The 17989-nt window shown below is 55.6% G+C and overlaps 2 protein-coding genes across 8 annotated transcripts; one reads left to right on the forward strand and one right to left on the reverse strand.

Annotated features, from left to right (window-relative positions):
- Positions 1-625: 625 nt before the first annotated feature.
- LOC109257291 (apolipoprotein A-II) lies at positions 626-13257 on the reverse strand. Of its 4 annotated transcripts, XM_053908928.1 has the most exons (11): positions 13156-13241; positions 12622-12761; positions 12066-12196; positions 10767-10936; positions 10415-10554; positions 9989-10134; positions 9776-9892; positions 9498-9603; positions 2017-2120; positions 1645-1777; positions 626-858 (listed from the first exon to the last, which is right to left on the reverse strand). In XM_053908928.1, exons 2-11 carry the CDS (start codon positions 12726-12728, stop codon positions 741-743), a joined length of 1272 nt encoding a protein of 423 aa, XP_053764903.1. In that variant the 5' UTR covers positions 12729-12761; positions 13156-13241; the 3' UTR covers positions 626-740. The 4 variants fall into 4 exon arrangements, with proteins under 4 accessions (XP_053764903.1, XP_019288805.2, XP_053764904.1 ...); XM_053908929.1 differs by lacking the exon at positions 626-858 and having other exon boundaries at positions 1663-1777; positions 2017-2092; positions 13156-13257; XM_019433317.2 differs by lacking the exons at positions 626-858; positions 1645-1777; positions 2017-2120 and adding an exon at positions 8369-8610 and having other exon boundaries at positions 13156-13257.
- Positions 3661-9433, forward strand: TOMM40L (translocase of outer mitochondrial membrane 40 like). Of its 4 annotated transcripts, none has more exons than XM_019433319.2 (11): positions 3661-4605; positions 4828-5078; positions 5369-5436; positions 5724-5816; positions 6099-6200; positions 6344-6449; positions 6635-6757; positions 6874-6950; positions 7162-7264; positions 7621-7726; positions 8836-9433. In XM_019433319.2, exons 2-11 carry the CDS (start codon positions 4964-4966, stop codon positions 8915-8917), a joined length of 975 nt encoding a protein of 324 aa, XP_019288864.1. In that variant the 5' UTR covers positions 3661-4605; positions 4828-4963; the 3' UTR covers positions 8918-9433. The 4 variants fall into 4 exon arrangements, with proteins under 4 accessions (XP_019288864.1, XP_019288865.1, XP_019288866.1 ...); XM_019433320.2 differs by having other exon boundaries at positions 4928-5078; XM_019433321.2 differs by lacking the exon at positions 3661-4605 and having other exon boundaries at positions 4744-5078; positions 7621-7807.
- Positions 13258-17989: the final 4732 nt, after the last annotated feature.

Raw genomic sequence — 17989 nt, forward strand, 5'->3', positions numbered from 1 at the left:
GGTGAGGGCCTCGAAGGCCAGACTGAAAAGGCTGATCGATCCGCCAAAGAACGTGGAGCCAGCGCGGGCGGCTGGGGAAACCGTGATCTCAGAGGAGATGCGAGAAATGAGCCACGGCCGGAAGGTAACTGTTTGACATGCAAAGTGGGAGCGAACTTTTATTGGAACACGCCTACTTTTCGTTGCCCTGCGTTCTGGTGTGTGAGTGTCCCACGTCGGCCCGGCCTGATTTCCACCCCATTTTGATTTAATCCAGGAGACCTTAGCTGGCTATCCTGTCTGCTAGTTTCAGGTCTGGCTCCCTGGCCAGTTCTGTGAACGGCACCCGGGTTATAGTGGGGGAGGGGTTTGGAAGGGCTGTTCCCCAGACAGGGGGTCTAGGTGAGAGATTGTGCAATGCAGAGGCTCTTCTGTCTGCTGCAAAGCAGTTCCCAGGCTTGTGGGCAGAAGAATCCCAGACAGAGCTCCCCCCACCCCGCCCGCCCCGCCCTTTGTCTCCCTCTTTTGTCTCTTCAGCCCTCCTCTCCTCTCACCGAACCCCTCTCCCAGTGGGAGCCCATCTCTCTGTTCTCCCCTCACCGATTCCCTGACTCCTCCCGGTCTCCCAAAGCACCAGGCTCACACCTGACTCCTTCGATATTTATTGTAGAAAATAAGGGGCGGGTTGGGAGAGGGCTCTAGGCCTGGCCAGTGGGAGTTCCAGGGCCCAGCTGGGGGTGGAGGACAGTGGTCTGGACACCTCACTGGGTGGCAGGCTGTGCTTTGAGGTCCATGAAGTTGTTCAGGAAGTTAATCAGGTCAGTTCCAGCCTTCTTGACCAGGGGTGTTAACTGCTCCTGGGTCTTCTCGAAGTAAGCCCTGTGTATTCAGAGGATTAGAGGTCAGTGTGAGAGACCAGGGGCCTTGTGGGTGGTGGGAGATGAGACCCAGCTCCCCAGACTTTAGTGCCTGGTCCATCCTGTCATGACCACCACACTCGGAGGAGGAGAGACAAGCCCTCCCCTGGGCAGAGGAACAGACCCTAGAGATTGAAATTCAAAGCCTGTCCAAGAGGTCGATGGGACCTATGAGGTGGTGAAGGAATCTTTCCGTCCCACTTAAACCCCATCCTCCCTGGGGCGCCTGGGTGGCTCAGTTGGTCAAGCATCTGACTTTGGCTCGGGTCATGATTTCACAGGTCGTGAGTTTGAGCCCCACGTTGGACTCTGTGCTGACAGGTCACAGCCTGGAGCCTGCTTCGGATTCCGTGTCTCCCTCTCTCTCTGCTCCTCCCCTGCTCGCACTCTGTCTCTCTCTCAAAAATAAACAAACAGTAAACAAAACAAAACAAAAAATTAATCCTCCCTAACCCCCACCCTTGAGCTCAGTCTTCTGTGCAACCTTTGATCTTCCCTTCTTTCTCTCTATAGCTCCCTGGTTCCTGACCACCACCACCCCCTCCCCCACCTTTTTTCTTTTTTCTTTTCTTTTCTTTTCTTTTCTTTTCTTTTCTTTTCTTTTCTTTTCTTTTCTTTTTTTCAAGATTTTATTTTTAAGCAATCTCTACACCCAATGTGGGGCCTGAACTCACAATCCAGGGACCAAGACTTGCATGCTCTCCTGAGTCGGCCAGGTGTCCCCTGAACCTTTTTCACTGAAACTTACTTTGCCTGGGCCTGAAGCTCTGGGCCCTTGGCCTTCTCCACCAGGTCCTTGCCGTAGTCAGTCACCGTCTGGAAGTACTGAGAGACCAGTCTCTGTAGACTCAGCTCCGCTGCCTGTCTCCTCACCAAAGCCCCTGCACGCACGGAAACACACGCACGCGCACATACCTTCTTAGCTGGATACCCATCAATGAGCTCTCAGGCCCCTCCCCAAACGGGTACCCAGCTCCAGGAGCTTTAGAGGGGGGACGATCTATCTTTTGAGCTCTCTGGTGGCTAGAGCGGGGCATAGGAGTACAGCCAGATGGGTAGCTACGACCCCCAGCACCTTCTCCTTCTCCTTCTTCGGGACCCCTCTCTGTACCACACCCACCTTCAAGGCTACAGATGGTGAGGAGTAGCACAGTCATTGCCAGCAGCTTCATGGTGGTGACAGTGGGGAAGGTGGCCTGGAAACAAGTGGGGGTAGGGGAGGGGCTGAAGCGGAACGAGCTTCATTCAGTTTCAGCCCCTCTCCGGAGATGGCTACTTAAGTACCCACTCCGACCGGGTTCCCTCCCTTCCCACAATTAAAACCTGGCCTTCGGATCCCGACCACACCCCTTGCTCCCTTCCCCTACCGGGTCAGTGCGTGTGTCCTCGTTGTCTGTGCCTGCTGACTGGGGAGACAGGGGCTATATATACTGCTGCTTCCCCACGCCCCCCGTCAGGTGATAAGGACTGTGGAAGGACCCGATGGGGCAGGGGCCATGTTGGAGTAAACAAGTCAGAGAAATGGGGGAGGAGAGGATAAGCACGTGGGGGACTCATGGTGAGGGGGGGGCGGGGCATGGGGAGGCAGGCCTTAGTGGAGTCCAAAGGGATACACTCCAGGCTTATTCAACATTCACTCTTTTGGGGTCTGGGGCTGGCAGTCCTCGGATCTGAATACCGCAGGGGGGCCCCTGGGTGGCTCAGTTGGTTGGGCGTCTGACTCTGGCTCGGGTCATGATCTCGCGGCTTGTGGTCCCGATGCCCATCCCCGCGTCGGGCTCTGTGCTGACAGCTCGGAGCCTGGAGCCTGCTTAGGATTCTGCGTCTCCCTCTCTCCCTGGCCCTCCCTCCCTCGTGCTGTGTCTCTCTCAAAAATCAACATTACAAAAATGTGTTTAAAAAATGAATGCTGCAGGAAGGGTTCCTAGTCTCCCCTGGGAAGCCCTGACATATGAAGCCCGCAGCAGCAGCCGTTGGTAACTTTGTCCCATCGTGGGTAGATTTACTCTCCCCGGAATCATCCCCTTGACTGTAACTTGGCAGACCGGAATTGGGAACCGAAGAAAGGAGAAAGGAGTAGAAATCAGGGGATGGGGTGAGGGGAACGAGGATTAGGAGAGTCCTGGGACGGGCCAAAGGGCAGGTATGATCGCCTCTCTCCAGTGTTCAGTTAATGTGTGACAAGACGGGGGAGAAAACACGAGAGCCCAGAATGACCCTCCCGACTGCTGATACATGAGGACACCCCACCCCCAATAAAACAAATTCAGAAAGTAGCCTCTGCCTTCTCCTTCCCAAACGGCGGGCCCTGGCAAGAAAGGAAGGGAACGAGAGTCCTCTACCAAGGATAAAGGTCGAAGTTCCCTGGCCATTCTCCAGTGGTGGTCAGCCAATGTGAGTCAGCAGGGGCCACGGCATCCCTCTGACCAAGGCCCGAGCCCCCCCGTGCCAGCTCTGATTGTGAGGGAGGAGAGAAGGGGTCGGAGAGGTGAGGGCTAGTGGGGGAAGTGACCGGGGGGCCCCAAATTCTTACTCCATCTTCAATTATTCCTCTGGGGAATGCCTAGTACTTGAAGAGCCCTCCATGGACTGTCCCTGCCTGTGGAGTGGAGTTCATTTGGGGACCAACAGATTTTATCTGCCAACAACACCTGGGCCACGGTGGGGGGGGGGGGGGGAGGGGGGGATTAACCCATAGGGGCAGCTGTTTTAGGGAATAGGGTTTTTTTTTTTAATTTTTAAAAATGTGTTATTTGTTTTTTGAGAGAGAGAGACAGAGACAGAGCGTGAGCGGGGGAGGGGCGGAGAGAGAGGGAGACACAGAATCGGAAGCAGGCTCCAGGCTCCGAGACATCAGCACAGAGCCCGACGCGGGGGCTCCAACTCACCGACCGTGGGATCATGACCTGAGCCCCAGTCGGACGCCTAACTCAGGAAATGGTTTCGTTAGTAGGAAGGCTGCAGCCCCTGCTCCTTTCACCGCAACTCCCACCCATTTCCCTTCCGCCAAGAGAACTAGAAGGTGAACTTGGGGAGGTGTAGACCTCCAGGTGTGGGGCCATGTTCCAGGGAGAGCAGTACTCGCGAGCAGTACTCATCTGGAGGTGCACTGTGTACTGTGCTGTACTGGGGAGGGCTGTCAGGAGTCCCTAGGGGTTCGAGGTGGGGGCACCCAGGAGCCATAGGAACCAGGGTCCGAATGAAGTCCTCACAATCATTCCGTCCGCCGCCCTTCACAAAACGGGTCTCCAGGCCGTAGGGTGAAAGTGGCCCAAGTTCCAAGATGCTCCCTCTAGTGTCTTGTGCGCTCACGGCTTTTCTCCCCCCGACCTTGTAGACGCCGGGCGATCTAAGGCCATCCACTTGAGTAAGTCTAAGGAGCTACCAATCAAGTCCCGCCCGCCTCTGCAGTGCCTGGGTTGGAGCTCCCTGGACCTGCGTCTGTCACTCCTTCGCTTCCTCCTCTCCCATTGGCCGCGGGGAGAGGGAGGCAGTTTTTTTTTTTTTTTTATCGATTGGGCGGGGCCCAATCAAGGGAGGGTCGGTCGGATCTTTGATGTCTTTTTTTTGCCCGATTCCAAGATGGCGTGGATGACCACGCTGGGGATGCAGCGTGAAGCCGCAGTTCTGCCATCACTCAAGATGGCTGCCCCCATCAAGATGACCGGGGTGTGCCGGGGGAAAGGGGGCAGCAGGATGGTCTGAGACGGTAAGAGCTACTGCTTCGTTGCAAGCCTCGCCTTGGGGCCTAGGAATGGAGAGCAGAAAGACTGGGAAGCTGGGTGAGGTCTGTGTGGGAGCTAGGGTTAGAGAATGGGGGAGGGGAGGGGGTGACAGGTGGGGGTGAAGGATCGAAGATGGGACGGGAGTGTGGGGGTGTCTGGGGTTCAATCTCCCCACCGGCGCCCTCTCCCCACTCTTCCTGTTCCAGGTGTAGCGTCGGACCATGTGGAAGTTTCTGGGACTGGGGAGTCGGATGATGGGGGGTGGGGCCCGTGGGGGGTAGAGGGAGCAATAGCGTCCTTTCTCAGGCTAACCCCGGCCCCTCCCCTGTCCTCTGGACTGAAATGGGGAACACGCTGGGCCTGGCACCGATGGGGGCTTTGCCCCGCCGGAGCCCCCGGCGAGAGGAACCTCTGCCCAACCCTGGGAGCTTCGATGAGCTGCACCGGCTATGCAAAGGTGAGAACTTGGCATGTGGGTGTCTCAAGTTGAAGGGGCAGAGCAGGGGAGGGTCCTGAATGCTGGGTGTCCAGTGATGGGAGCAGGAAAGGGAGATCACAGCCGGGGCATCCAGCCCCTGGGAGGATCCCGTGCCTGAATGGAGTGGAGCATTTCGTGATAGGACTCGAAAGGAGGTCAGATCCTCCCAAGTGCTTTCTATGGGATTGGAAGGGGACACTTACCTCTGGGGGTAGGGGTGCCTTGTCTGTGCTTATTGCTCCCCTTCCCCTCCCCTCCACCCCCTTCAGATGTGTTCCCAGCACAGATGGAGGGAGTGAAGCTCGTTGTCAACAAGGTTCTGAGCAGCCATTTCCAGGTGCTCCCACTTCTCTGGCCCTCCTCACTATCCCTCCCCGCCTATCCCTGGATCCTCTCCTCCTTGCCTTTTGTACTCAAGCCTTAAGCAGGCTCTATGGGACAAATGAGGGAGGATGTGGGGCTCTCCCTGCTTCCCTTGCCTGTGGGACTTGTTGCTTTTTTGTCTGGTGTTGGCTATGTTGAATCTTTGGGATTCTTAAAAGGCCATCTGGCTGGGGAGCAGCTGGGGGGGAGGGGGTTGAAATCGGCAGGAACGCTTTCCTCCAGTGACTTCTCTTTCCTCAGGTGGCTCACACCGTGCATATGAGTGCTCTGGGCTTGCCAGGCTATCACCTCCACGCGGCCTACGCGGGGGACTGGCAACTTAGCCCCACCGAGGTGAGGACTCCTCACGCCCGGGTCATCTCCCTGAAAGCCCAGCCGGGACCCGGGCCTGGAGGAGGAGGAAATGTGTGTGTTATGAGGAAGAGCGTCCAGGGCGCCTGCTTCTCTGTGTTTCCTCTGAAGGGGAGAGAGTGGGGAAAGGTGGCGCGAGAAGAAGTCTACCTCTGTGGCTCCACCAGGGGGCGCTGGGTACTGTTAAAGAAATCCTAGCGAGTTGGATGGAGGCGGAGTGGTGCCCCCCACCAGCCGGGTCTTACCGGGGACCCTCTCCAACAGGTGTTCCCCACTGTGGTAGGGGATATGGACAGCAGCGGCAGCCTCAACGCCCAGGTCCTGCTCCTCCTGGCAGAGCGGCTCCGAGCCAAGGCTGTCTTCCAGGTGACCCATAGTCCCCGCCTCTATCCGCTGAAGCCTGTCCTCCTCCACGGGTGTCCTGCTCTGGGGGCTCCAGCGAGAGGCGCGGAGGCCCCGGTGACCGCGAAGGAGGAGGAAGGCTTCACTCCTTTTTCTCCCCGCTGCAGACGCAGCAGGCCAAGTTCCTGACGTGGCAGTTCGATGGCGAGTATCGAGGAGATGACTACACGGCTACTCTGACCCTGGGGAATCCTGACCTGATTGGGGAGTCGGGTGAGGAATTGGCACAGGGTTCTTTTGATCTTGGCCGATCACTTGCTAACGTTGGCTAGGCCTCGTCGTCGTCGTCGTCGTCTGTGCAGATCGGGGACTGGAAAGTTCTTGGGTGGGCCGGGGCGGCGGAGCAGGCCCGGACGTTGTCCCTGTGACCGATGCCATGTGTCTCCACTACCCCGCAGTGATCATGGTCGCTCACTTCCTGCAGAGCCTCACCCATCGGCTGGTGCTGGGAGGAGAGTTAGTTTATCACCGGCGGCCAGGCGAAGAGGGGGCCATCTTGACCCTGGCTGGGAAGTACTCGGGTATGGGGTGAGGGGGGAGCAGCGATGGGGAGGGGCAATGCCGGCCTTGGCGAGGGCTCCTGGCCCGTGTCCTGCTACAGTAACGCCCCTCGTCTCCTCCCCTTTGGTTTCGACAGCCCTGCACTGGGTGGCCACGTTGAATGTGGGATCAGGTGGGGCCCATGCAAGTTATTACCACAGGGCCAACGAACAGGTGAGATTACCGACGCCATCTTCCGCCCCCGCAAGTCGGTCGTGAACTCTGACCCCTCCAGACGGCCACGGGCCCCGCTGGCCTACTGTTCTTCCTACCCACACGGCACAGACGTTTCCCCCCGCCTGCCTTCATCCCGCGGGTCCCCCGTCAGGGCTCCTCGAGGCCTCACTGAGACAGATCCTTCTCCCACCCTTGCCCTGCTTCTCAGGTTCAGGTCGGGGTGGAGTTTGAGGCAAACACGAGGCTACAAGACACAACCTTCTCCTTTGGTTACCACCTGACTCTGCCCCAGGCCAACATGGTGTTTAGAGGTGAGGGTCATTCGGACGGCATTCGCAGGTGCTGAGGGCTTGGGGGGACCGAGGGAGGGAAGGTCCGCCTTACTTCTGACCCCTTTCTGCAAGCCTGTTAAATAACCCGGTCCAGGGGCACCTGAGCGGGGGGTGCTCAGTCGGTCAGGCGTCCGACTTCGGCTCAGGTCATGATCTCGGGGTTCTTGAGTTCGAGCCCCGCGTCGGGCTCTGTGCTGTCAGCTCAGGGCCTGGAGCCCGCTTCGGATTCCGTGTCTCCCTCTCTCTCTCGCCCCGCCCCCCCACCAGATAAATAAACGTTAAGAAAAATTAAAAAAATAAATACCTAACCCGGTCTACATTCCGTTCCCCCACAGGCTTGGTGGACAGTAACTGGTGTGTGGGTGCCGTGCTGGAGAAGAAGATGCCCCCCTTGCCTGTCACCCTAGCCCTCGGAGCCTTCCTCAACCACTGGCGGAACAGGTTCCATTGTGGGTTCAGCATCACTGTGGGCTGAGGTTGTCCCAGAGCCGGCACCCGCTGAAGCTGGAGCCTCCGAGTCAGGTGCCCGAGGGCCAGAGACTAGGCCCCTCTCCAGAGCCCACCCTGCTGGGTGACCTCTAGGTCCCAGGAGCAGAGTGGCGGACAGGGCCGTGCCCTCCTCAGAACTGGGGCTGCCGCAGGGGCGGCTGCCGAGGGGCTGGCGTGAGACTCCGACCTCTGCCACCCCCACCCCCCCCCCGCCGGCGTCCTCTTCCCGTGCTCTTGTGGCTCTGGACCGAGGGAGAAGGATTAGGGGGTCTGTCTGGCTGACTTCTCTCCCCTCACTCCCCCCCCCACCTTCTACATCTCCCTGTCGATTAAAGCTCCCAGCGTCTTCCTCTTCAGAGCAGAAAAGTCTGCATGGGATCAGCTCCCCGTCCTGTTTTCCATCCCAGAGTCTCCCGAGGGCCGAAGGGCTAAATCTTTGCCCTGGGAAAGTGGGCCCCCCCCCTCACTTCCCGGAAGGCGCTTCTTTACCTCTTCGCCCCGAGGCTCCCTCCTTCCTCATTTTCTGTGCTTCCGGAGAACAACTCTGTCCCTGTGGTCCTCCCCCACGGCCCCCAAGACTGCATGAAGAGGCAGTTATCGCTTTGGTCTTTCATTGCAACCACTGGGCTCCCTTTCTACCGCTCCCAACCTCTGGCCCCAGTATTTCCCCCTTCCCCAGTCCCGTGTGTCCACATGGGCTGGGGCCTCAGCTGCAGATCTCCTGGAGCAGTGGCATCATGGCGGCCAGCCCCCGGATGTGCCGGATTTGGTAGCCAAAGGCGTTGTTAATGCTCCTGAGCTCGGCCAACAGGCCCAGCAGCTTCGCATACAGAAACCTTTGGAGGAAGCGGTGGGGTCACCAGGGAAAGAGGAGGAGAACGAGGTAGCTGAGAGTCTTGCCCTGACGTCCTGAGCCCCTGAACTGTCCCTCGGCGAAGCTAGGTCTGACCCCTAGAGAAAATCACGCTCTGGTAGGACGAATTTATCCAGAATTCCAAAAGGTCCCCGAGGGGGTCCTCTGACACTTTCCTCTCTCACCATGCCGTATTTCTTGAACCCAGAGGTCTGAGGGCCAAGTGTGAAGAAAGCCCCAGATGTGGCCAGGACGTCACCTGTGTGGAGTCTGTGCATCGGGTCTCCTAGAGCAGGTTCTAGAAGGTGGGTGCGTCCTATGGTGTAAAGCATCCCTCTCCTGGCCAAACCGGCTCATTGAGGAACAGCCGAGAACAAGGGGAGTGTGCCTCAGAGCCTGAATAGATCACGGACTTTTGGGCCAGGGGACCGGCCTGGGCCATGAAACTGAACGACCCTGACTTCAAGGGGGAATGAATGAAACATTAATGGGCCCAACGGAGAGGAGGGGAAGGGCCAAGGAAAGAGAGCGAACGAGAGAGACCTGGCCGGCTGCTTGAGCCTGGAGAGGGGACGGGTGAGACACTGGATTTCATCAATCTCAGGAATGCTGTTATACAGAGCCTGCCAGCTCCTACTTTGCATCTCTACCGAATAAAAAAAAAAAAAAAAAATCTGGAAAAAATCAGGTGAAACGCCCGTAGGAGCACTTTGGATGCCAGAACTAGACGAGGCACGAGGGAAGGACTCGAGCCCCCGAGGGACCCGGTTTCCCACAGGAAGGGACAGTAAAAGCATTCCCCCTGAGCTCAGCGTTTCCCTCACCTTCGTGCCCTGGCATAGCCTCCAGCCCCCCCGGGGTCCCCCATACCGACTCCCAGGCCTTGGCTGCTGGCCTTCGATGTAGCTCTGCAGGGTCAGTGCTGTCACCTCTTGCAGATGATCAATCTGTTCCCTCCGGGTAACCCCAGGCCTGTCTGGAAGGAGGTGGGGGTGGCGGGGAAGGACGGGGTGGGGTCGGGCGCGGGCCTGCCATGCGGAACGGGCCCAGGCTGGGTTTGAAGACCGAGCCCCGGTCGTGGGTGGGTTCACGGGGCTGGGAGTGGGGGCAGAGGCGGAGGCGCCCCTCTGGGCTTTGGGGACGCTCACCGGGAGAGAAGAGGGCCACGGCGGCCATGAGCACATACTCGGGCTCCTGGAGCTGGAGTCGTCTCAGGGTCCCGTGGAAGCGAAAGAGCAGCTCTAAAAACTGTTCCTGGAAGCCCACTGTGGGAGACGCCAGGCTTAGGATCCTTCGGGTCACCTGGCCGCACACCATACCTCGAAGGGCACGTGCCCTCTGCGGTTCTAGCGCCGTCTCACCGTGGGCTCCGTCCTCTATCGCGTAGTGGAGTGGCCCACAGAGGAAGTTTTGTGTTTGGAGGCAGAAGGTGGTGTTGAGGGCGATGTGGCACATCTCTACAGCAGCTCCCTTGAGAAGGGAGATCTGGTCCTCCATGGGCAGGGACCTGTGGGGAGCAGGGGACGAGAGCACCTCAGGCTCCGCCCTGAACTTCAGACAGGGAGAGGAGCCCCCCCCCCCCCCACCCCCCCCCCCGGTTCTGAGGGAGATACTTAAAGCTGGGGATTTACGACCTGGTGCTCGGACAGGATGCAGGGTGGGTGATGGGCGGGGGGGGGGGGGGGGGGGTCAGTGACTTTTTTTTTTTTTTTTTCCTTTGGCGTGCGTCTGGGGATTATGACTTCCTGGAGTGTTTTCTTCCTGAAGGGTAAGGGGAGGTCACGTACCGGAAGAGGGGCAGATCCTTGGTGAACTTGATGATTTGCTGCACCATGAAGGTGTTGATCTCTGCGAAGTGCGTCAGCAGAGGCGGTACAGGGACCGAGCCGGGCAAATGCTGGTGGCGGACGAACAGATGAGCGGGAGGCTGCAGAGATCAGAGCCTCAGTGAGAGGCTCTCTTTAGGCCGCTCCGGCCCTGGCTTGGAAGGGCGCTAGGCTGAGGCGTCTGTCTACACCGGGGGTTCTGGAGAAGCCTCGTCCTCCGTATCGGTGCCTGGAACACAGCCCCCTCCCTCGGGTCAGGCCCCCTTGGGCACCCTTTTGGTCACCTTCCGGCCCGAAGCCTGTCAAGGCTCACCCTGAACTGCACAAACTGGTCAAACATGGTGCCCACGTGGCGGGTGTGGGCCCCCAGGAGAGTCCGGACCAGCTCTTTCTGCTTGTCGCTCAGCTGGCTAGGTGCTCGCTGTGCGCGCCGCTGGGCCTGCTTTGCTCGCCGCAGCGCCAAGGCCTCTGCCGACAGGATCACTGTGTCCGGGGAACACAGATGACAGAGCCACTGAGACCAGCCCAGAGCACCTGTCTCTGCCAGCCCCACGTCCGGGACCCCTCTGGTACCCAGCAGGGTGAAGGATGTGGGGCGGGAGGGCTTGGCTGAAATCCTCGAGGCTCCGGGCCGCAGGGGATTCCTGGCCACTTTTCCATCCTGCCGGGCCCTGCGGCAGAAAAGAGGGCACCGCGGTGGAGAAAGGAAGGGTGGAGGGTAAGGGGGTCGTCGTGAAGGGAGATGTTTGGCTCCTGGGCCAACACTGACGAGGGAGGGCCCTGGATGCCTAAAACGTCACCGTATGTTTCCATATAGCGCTCTCATTTCAAGGGTTCTGAGGTTAAATCTCCCTACCTTGGATTGCAGTAACCCTCTGGGAAGACAGGGCGGGTGTTATTATCCATGTTTTTCAGAGACATGAGCGGGCTGACACCCCAGTGACAGGTCCAAAGTCACAAACACTTAAGTGACGGAGCTTGAATTTTTTTGTTTGTTTGTTTCTAACTTCCACGGTTTCCTTTCCACTGCTCCGTATGGAAAAGTCGTGTGATGTCATGGAAAAAGCAAGGCCTTGGGAGTCAGACAGAAGAGATTAAATACAGATGGTGTAGCTTTGTAGCTGAGCGAACCCGGGGCACATTGACTTCTGCGAGCCCCCGGGGAGACTATCTGTGGGGAGCATAGCCTGGGTACCTGGCGCGGAGAAATGACAGCAAGTGATTAACGGTTATCAAGTACCTACTGAGTGACAGGCACTATATGTGAAACATAGAAGAGAAAGGTTAAGCCACGTGAACATCTGGGGCAAGCAGATTCCTGGTGGAGGGGTCGGCAAATGCCATCACACGGGTCCCGAGGGGTGTGTTTGACAGCCGCACTGCGTGGCTGGAGTGTGGCCGTGATGGGCTGAGCCAGGCGGAAAGAGTAGGAGGGAGAGGATCGTGGGGTCACAGACCGTAAGGCGGACGAGGGGCCGCTGGGGTTTTGGGCGGAATAGTAACATCGTCGGACTTGTTCCTACTCTTCTTGTGTGACGTACACGCTGTGGGACCAAGGGCAAGGCCGAGAGACCTGGTCCATGGATGCTCGTGTTGGGAGGGGCCAACTCACTGTCCTTCTTCATGCCAGCATCCAGGCACTTCTGCAACCTGCAGGCTGGGCAGTGACGTCTCTGGATCTTGTTGACCTCACAGCGTCCAGCAAAGGGGCAGGTGAGACCAGTGCTTCTGGTGACGGTTCGTCTGTGGGAGACAGAGACGTTTGGGAGGGCGGGCGGGGATGGCAGCGAACGGGTGGCGTCGTGAGGGTCTGAGATGACGTGGTCTAAAAGGATCGGCGGTGACGTAGGCTAATCCGAGCTGTGCCCAAGGGTCCCTGGGGGGGGGGGGGGGGTAGGGTACAACGCAAGCATCTCCGTAGGGCACGGGATCAGCACTCTCAACTAAGGGGTTGTGTCCATAGCACAAACCCTCGGCCTTCCCTCTGTTATCGTATCACCTGTTGGCTCAGTGTTGAGGTTGGCAAGATAGAACATGCTGGCCACGGGGTAGTCGGGCTCTGGGATGCAGGGGGGTTGTAGCTGGACAAGCTCGCGCACATGCCGGGGCTTAAAGGCTGCCCGGCGGGCGGTTTGGGAGGTTGTTTCTACAGGGAGGGGGGCTCTCACCTGAAGAAACCCTTGCAGCCCTCACAAGTCAGGGCATGGAAGTGGTAGCCTGTGGCTCGGTCCCCGCACACCGCACAGTTCCTCGGCTCGTCTTCCCCACCGGCCATGGCTTCAGATGTTGGAGTGGCCGTCACGGGCCCCTGAATGTGGGAAGGGTCAGCGGTCAGCTCCTGGTACCCTTGACCCCCTTCTCCCCCTCTTAGAGACCCCCTTCCCGAACCCGCCCTGGATCTGACCCTCTGCATTATCTGTACTTTATTGCTTTTGTGTATTTATTTTACATTTACGTATTTTTGAGAGACAGAGAGAGACAGAGCACAAGTGGGGGAGGGGGCAGAGAGAGACGGAGACCCAGAATCCGAAGCGGGCTCCAGGCTCTGAGCTGTCGGCACAGAGCCCGACGCGGGGCTCGAACTCACAAACCGGGAGATCGTGACCTGAGCTGAAGTCGGCCGACTGAGCCCCCCGCCCCCAACCCAGGCGCCCCTGTACTTTATTGCTTTTAGACTCTGCCTCCCCCCAAAGATGTCCTACCTGCTACTCTTGGGCCAGTCACCTGCAGGGCTCAGCATCTGGTGTGGGACACCTCTCCCCAAACTTCCACGCTGCCAGGGTTTGGAGTTAGGGAGAAGGCACTTCTGTTGTGGGTGGCCTCCAGTGGTTCCCAGCGACTACCTAGATAGGGCATCAGACTCTGGACCCAGGGCAAAGGCCTGGGTGGGAGGTTTTCCCAGCATGCCCAGGGTGCAGGTTGCTGGCACATGGGGCGGGACGCTGGTGGGGGGTGGGGACCCTCACGACTCGCTGGAAGCTGCTTCTCATCAGACCCGTGGAGATGTTCCTTACTAGTTAGCTTCAGGCTAGATCTGTAAGCCGCCCCTGAACATGGATCTTGGACAAACTGGGAAGGGAGAGGGAGAGACAGAGCACGCTTTTTTCACGTGCAGTATGACGACGGTAAAAGGGTGGGCGTAACGGTGGCACAAGGCTCCCAAAGTGAAAGTTCTTAAAAAGAGACCAGGTCTAACGAAGAGTGTATGCAAAGAGCTAACGAGGTCCACGCTTCCTAACTAGGGAGGGCTGAGAATCAAATCAGAGTGGCCCCTAACACATTAGAGGTAGTAGTTAGGTTGATTTGAGGACCCTTGCACCAGAGCTGGCTTCATGGGCATGTGACCTATGCAGTCACACAAGACCCTGGGCTCAGAGGAGCCTTGGGTTTGGTTTGATGCTCTGCCATTGCTGTCTTGAGATTCTTAACAATTTTGAACAAGAGGATCTGCATTTCTGGTTTTTATGTGGGTCCTGCGAATTATGTTTTCAGTCCTGTCTGGGATGAGAGCATGTGAGCAGGGGGAGGGGCAGGGGGAGGGAGAGAATCCCCAGCAGGCTCACGCTCAGCACAGAGCCCAATGTAGGGCTCAGTCTCACAAGAGTGAGATCAGGGACCTAAGCTGATCTCAAGAGTTGGATGTTTAAACCGACCGAGCCACCCAGGCGCCTCCAGATGAAGGACTTCAAATTAATAAGTTTAAGAATCAAAAGTATGGGCCAGTTCCACCTCTGGGAATCTGCCCACTCTCCCACCTTGAATATATATTTTTGCTTTAGTTAACTGCTGTGTAAAAAATAAATAAAAAAGAATCACAAGTTGGAGCCTTCACTGGAGTTGGTCTGCCTGCTCCATCAACATTGAAGAACGTTTTCGGGGCACCTGGGTGGCTCAGTCGGTTAGGCATCTGACTTCAGCTCCGGTCACGATCTCACAGTTTGTGAGTTCGAGCCCCGCGTTGGGCTCCGTGCTGACAGCTCGGAGCCTGGAGCCTGCTTCGGATTCTGTGTCTCCCTCTCTCTCTCTGCCCCTCCCCTGCTTGCTCTCTGTCTCTCTCTCTCTCTCTTTCTCAAAAATAAATAAAACATTAAAAAAACTTAAAAAAAAGAATATTTTCACAAGTGTGAACAGTGTGTGTGTGTGTGAATAAATATGTATATATGAATAAATGTATATGTATATACACATACTCCCAAGATCTATGATGACTGAGATGTTCTTCTGTCCTCATGGAATTTACATGTGCCAGTGGGGCAGACAGACCCTCGCACAGATAAAGCGAAACGTAGTCAGAGCAAGGACGGCGCTGTGCACAGAGCATATGGGACCACAGGTGAGGGGCACCTAAGTCCGCTGTGGCAAAAAGGTGCTGAAGAGGAGGCAGGAAAGGTTTCCTGGAGGCGTGACAACTGAGCCGATTTGGAAAGGGGACCGAGGAAGCCAGGTGACAGCAAAATGCAGCTCAGGCAGAGGGCGCAACCTGCGGAAGTTCACGAAGCCAGACCCAAAAGTGGGTGTGGCTGAACCTCAAATAGCTCCCTCTCGCAGGAGCCTGGCCCTTCAGATTGGAGGTGGGAGGAGAGAATTCTGGAGAGGCGGGCTGGGAGGCTGAGACACAGGCAGGGCCAGTTTGCAGGGGACCTCCTGTCTCCCAGACTAAGCAGCTTGAGTCCGCCAGACAGCTTGTATTTGTTTGTTTGTTTATTATTTGAGAGAGAGAATCTTAAGCAGGCTCTGCGCTGAGCCCTGACATGGGGCTCGATCCCACGACCCTGAGCTCATGACCTGAGCTCAACCAATAATCAAGTGTCAGATGCTCAACCGACTGAGCCACCCAGGTGCCCCGAGTCCATCAGAAAGCTTTTAAATTTTTTTTTTAATGTTTATTTTGAGAGAGGAGAGAGAGAGAGAGAGAGAGATAGAGAGAGAGAGAGAGAGTGCGCCAGCGGGAGAGGGGCAGAGAGAGAGAGAGAGAGAGAGAGAGGGAGACACAGAATCTGAAGCAGGATCTGAGCTGTCAGCACAGAGCCTGACGCGGGGCTCGAACCCATGAGCTGTGAGATCATGACCTGAGCTGAAGTCGGATGCTCAACCGACTGAGCCACCCAGGCGCCCCCAGAAAGCTTTTAAAGGGGAAGCCGAGAAGTGACATTAGGCTATCTATTCTGGATAGATCTATCTTATTGTAAATATCTTTCTTTGCTGGCTGTTTGGAAGATGGATTTGATGGGGCTGGACCTGAGGCGAAGAGACCAGTAAGAAAGCTATTGTTGTCCCATAACTGGGAGAAGATTACGCCTGAGCTAGTGACAGTGGGAGGACCTAGAGGAAGAGAGGGTTTGAGAAATTCCCAGAGGTGCAATCATTGGAACTTGGTGCTGCTAGACTGTCTGCCCGGAGAAAGAGGAAGGGGAGTTCAACAGAACTTCAGGTTTCTAGCACCAGTGATGAAATGGATGCTGGTCCCACCCACTGCGAAAGAGATGGCTGGAGGAGGACACGGCCTTGCATCCTGGGCCTCTATCCATTTCTACAGCTGGAAGCTATTACGTGCCCACTCTGTGGTGACACTTTATTGGGACGGACAAAAGAGAAGGTCCCTATTACTGAGGAATGTATTGTCTAATTATGGAGCGTGCACGAACAAATTGAACTCCTACATCTTACAGGAAAGAATCGAGCTCTAAGTTGTGTGATAAAAATTATATAATAGGCTAGGCATCCATCGCTCCATTAATTTATTCTCGGTGAGCGTTAACTCTACCAGATAGATAATATCACCATTTTACGGAAGAGAAAACTAAGGCCTCAGAGAGTTTAAATAACTTACAGGAGGATCAGTAGACCCACCAGTTTATTAGATGTCTTTATTTGGGTGTCACATGGGCATCTCAAATTCATTAGGTCTTAACGATGGAGCTCTACGATACCCAAGGCACAGGCAACAAAACAAAAAATAAACAAGTAGGACTATGTCAAGCTAAAAATCTTCTGCACAGCAAAGGGAACCATCAGTAAAATGAAAAGGCGACCTACACAATGGGAGAAAATGTTTGCAAAGAACACATCCCGTAAGGGGTTAATATCCAAAATATATAAACAACTCAATAGAAAAAACCCTCAAATAATCCAATGAAAAATGAACAAAGGACCGAGGTGGACATTTTCTCAAAGATCAAAGAAGATGTTTAAATGGCCAAACAGGTACATGAAAAGGTGCTCAGCATCGCTGATCAACAGGGAAATGCAAATCAAAACCACGATGAGGTATCACCTCACACCCGTCAGAGCCAACATCCAAAAGACAAGAGACAACAAATGGTGGAGGGAATGTGAAGAAAAGGGAACCCTTGTGTGTGGGAATGTAAATTCACAGCCACTATGGAAAACAGTATGGAGGCTCCTCAAAAGATTAAAAATAGAACTAGCATGTGAGTCAGCAGTTCTATTTCTGGGTATATAGCCAAAGGAAAACATGACTGTCCTGAACGGATCCATGCACCCCCTTGTTCATTGTAACATTATTTACAACAGCGAAGACAAAAAAGGTGTCTATCACTAGATACATGGAAAATGATGTGAGCGCAGCGTGCGCGCACGCAGCAGCCTGCGCGCAGCGCACACACACACACACACACACACACACACACAGTGGAATATTATTCAGCCATAAAAAGAAGGAAATCTTGCCATTTGTAACAACATGGAGGGAACTTGAGGGCATTATGCTAAGCGAAGTAAGTCAGAGGAAGACAGCTACTATAGGATCTCACTTACCTGTGGAATCGAAGACAAACTCATGGAAACAGAGATCAGATTTTTGGTTGCCAGAGGTGGAGGGGGGAGGTGGTGCGGGAATTGGGTGAAGTTGGTCAAAAGGTACAAACGCCTAGTTATACGATAAAAAAAAATTCACAGCATGGTGACTATAATTAACCATATGGTACAATTCGAAGGTGGCTCAGAGAGTCGATCTTCAAAGTTCTCATTACAAGGAAAAGAATTTGGAACGCTGTCAGGTGAATCATTTCACCATACGTGTATGAAGAAATCATGATGTTGTGCACCTCAAATTTATACAATGTTATCTGTCAATTATATCTTAATAATACTGAAAAAAAAAGGAAAAAAAAATAAAATAATACTGAAAAAAAAAAGAAAATCATTGTCGACTCCCACTAACTTCTATGTTACCCAACTTGGTGGCTATCCCAGCACGAGAAAGTGGAAAGAGCGTGAGTTTGGGCGTCATAAGACTTAGGTTCAAATTCTGACTAGGCTCGTGCTAGCTGAGTTACTTTTGTGATTATTTGACATCACTGAGACCCAGCTCCATGAGAGTCTGAATTCATCAGGCTGGGCCAATCCCAGACAAGGGAAGGGAGGCTGACTTCCTCCTCCTGGATGGGTATTAGATGCTTAGGGAGGAGTTCAGGCTGGTGGAAGGATGCTCGGGCCCAGGGCTGCCCCTTCTCCTGGGGCCCAGGGACCACCCTGAGCCCTGTTCTTTTGGCAGTTGCCTTGGGGACACACATC

This window comes from Panthera pardus, unplaced genomic scaffold (genome assembly GCF_024362965.1).
Source record: "Panthera pardus isolate Hobbes unplaced genomic scaffold, ASM2436296v1 HiC_scaffold_21, whole genome shotgun sequence".
NCBI lineage: Eukaryota > Metazoa > Chordata > Mammalia > Carnivora > Felidae > Panthera > Panthera pardus.

Bases quoted from the DNA above. Each gene is read 5' to 3' on its own strand.
- TOMM40L (XM_019433319.2), top strand. From the start codon at position 4,964: ATGGGGAACACGCTGGGCCTGGCACCGATGGGGGCTTTGCCCCGCCGG. The intron at 5,079-5,368 runs GTGAGAACTTGG...CACCCCCTTCAG, and splicing joins GCTGCACCGGCTATGCAAAG to ATGTGTTCCCAGCACAGATG. The intron at 6,758-6,873 runs GTATGGGGTGAG...TGGTTTCGACAG, and splicing joins CCTGGCTGGGAAGTACTCGG to CCCTGCACTGGGTGGCCACG.
- LOC109257291 (XM_053908928.1), bottom strand. From the start codon at position 12,728: ATGGCCGGTGGGGAAGACGAGCCGAGGAACTGTGCGGTGTGCGGGGAC. The intron at 12,197-12,621 runs GTGAGAGCCCCC...TGTCTCCCACAG, and splicing joins GGCTGCAAGGGTTTCTTCAG to ACGAACCGTCACCAGAAGCA. The intron at 10,135-10,414 runs GTACGTGACCTC...TGCTCCCCACAG, and splicing joins AAGGATCTGCCCCTCTTCCG to GTCCCTGCCCATGGAGGACC.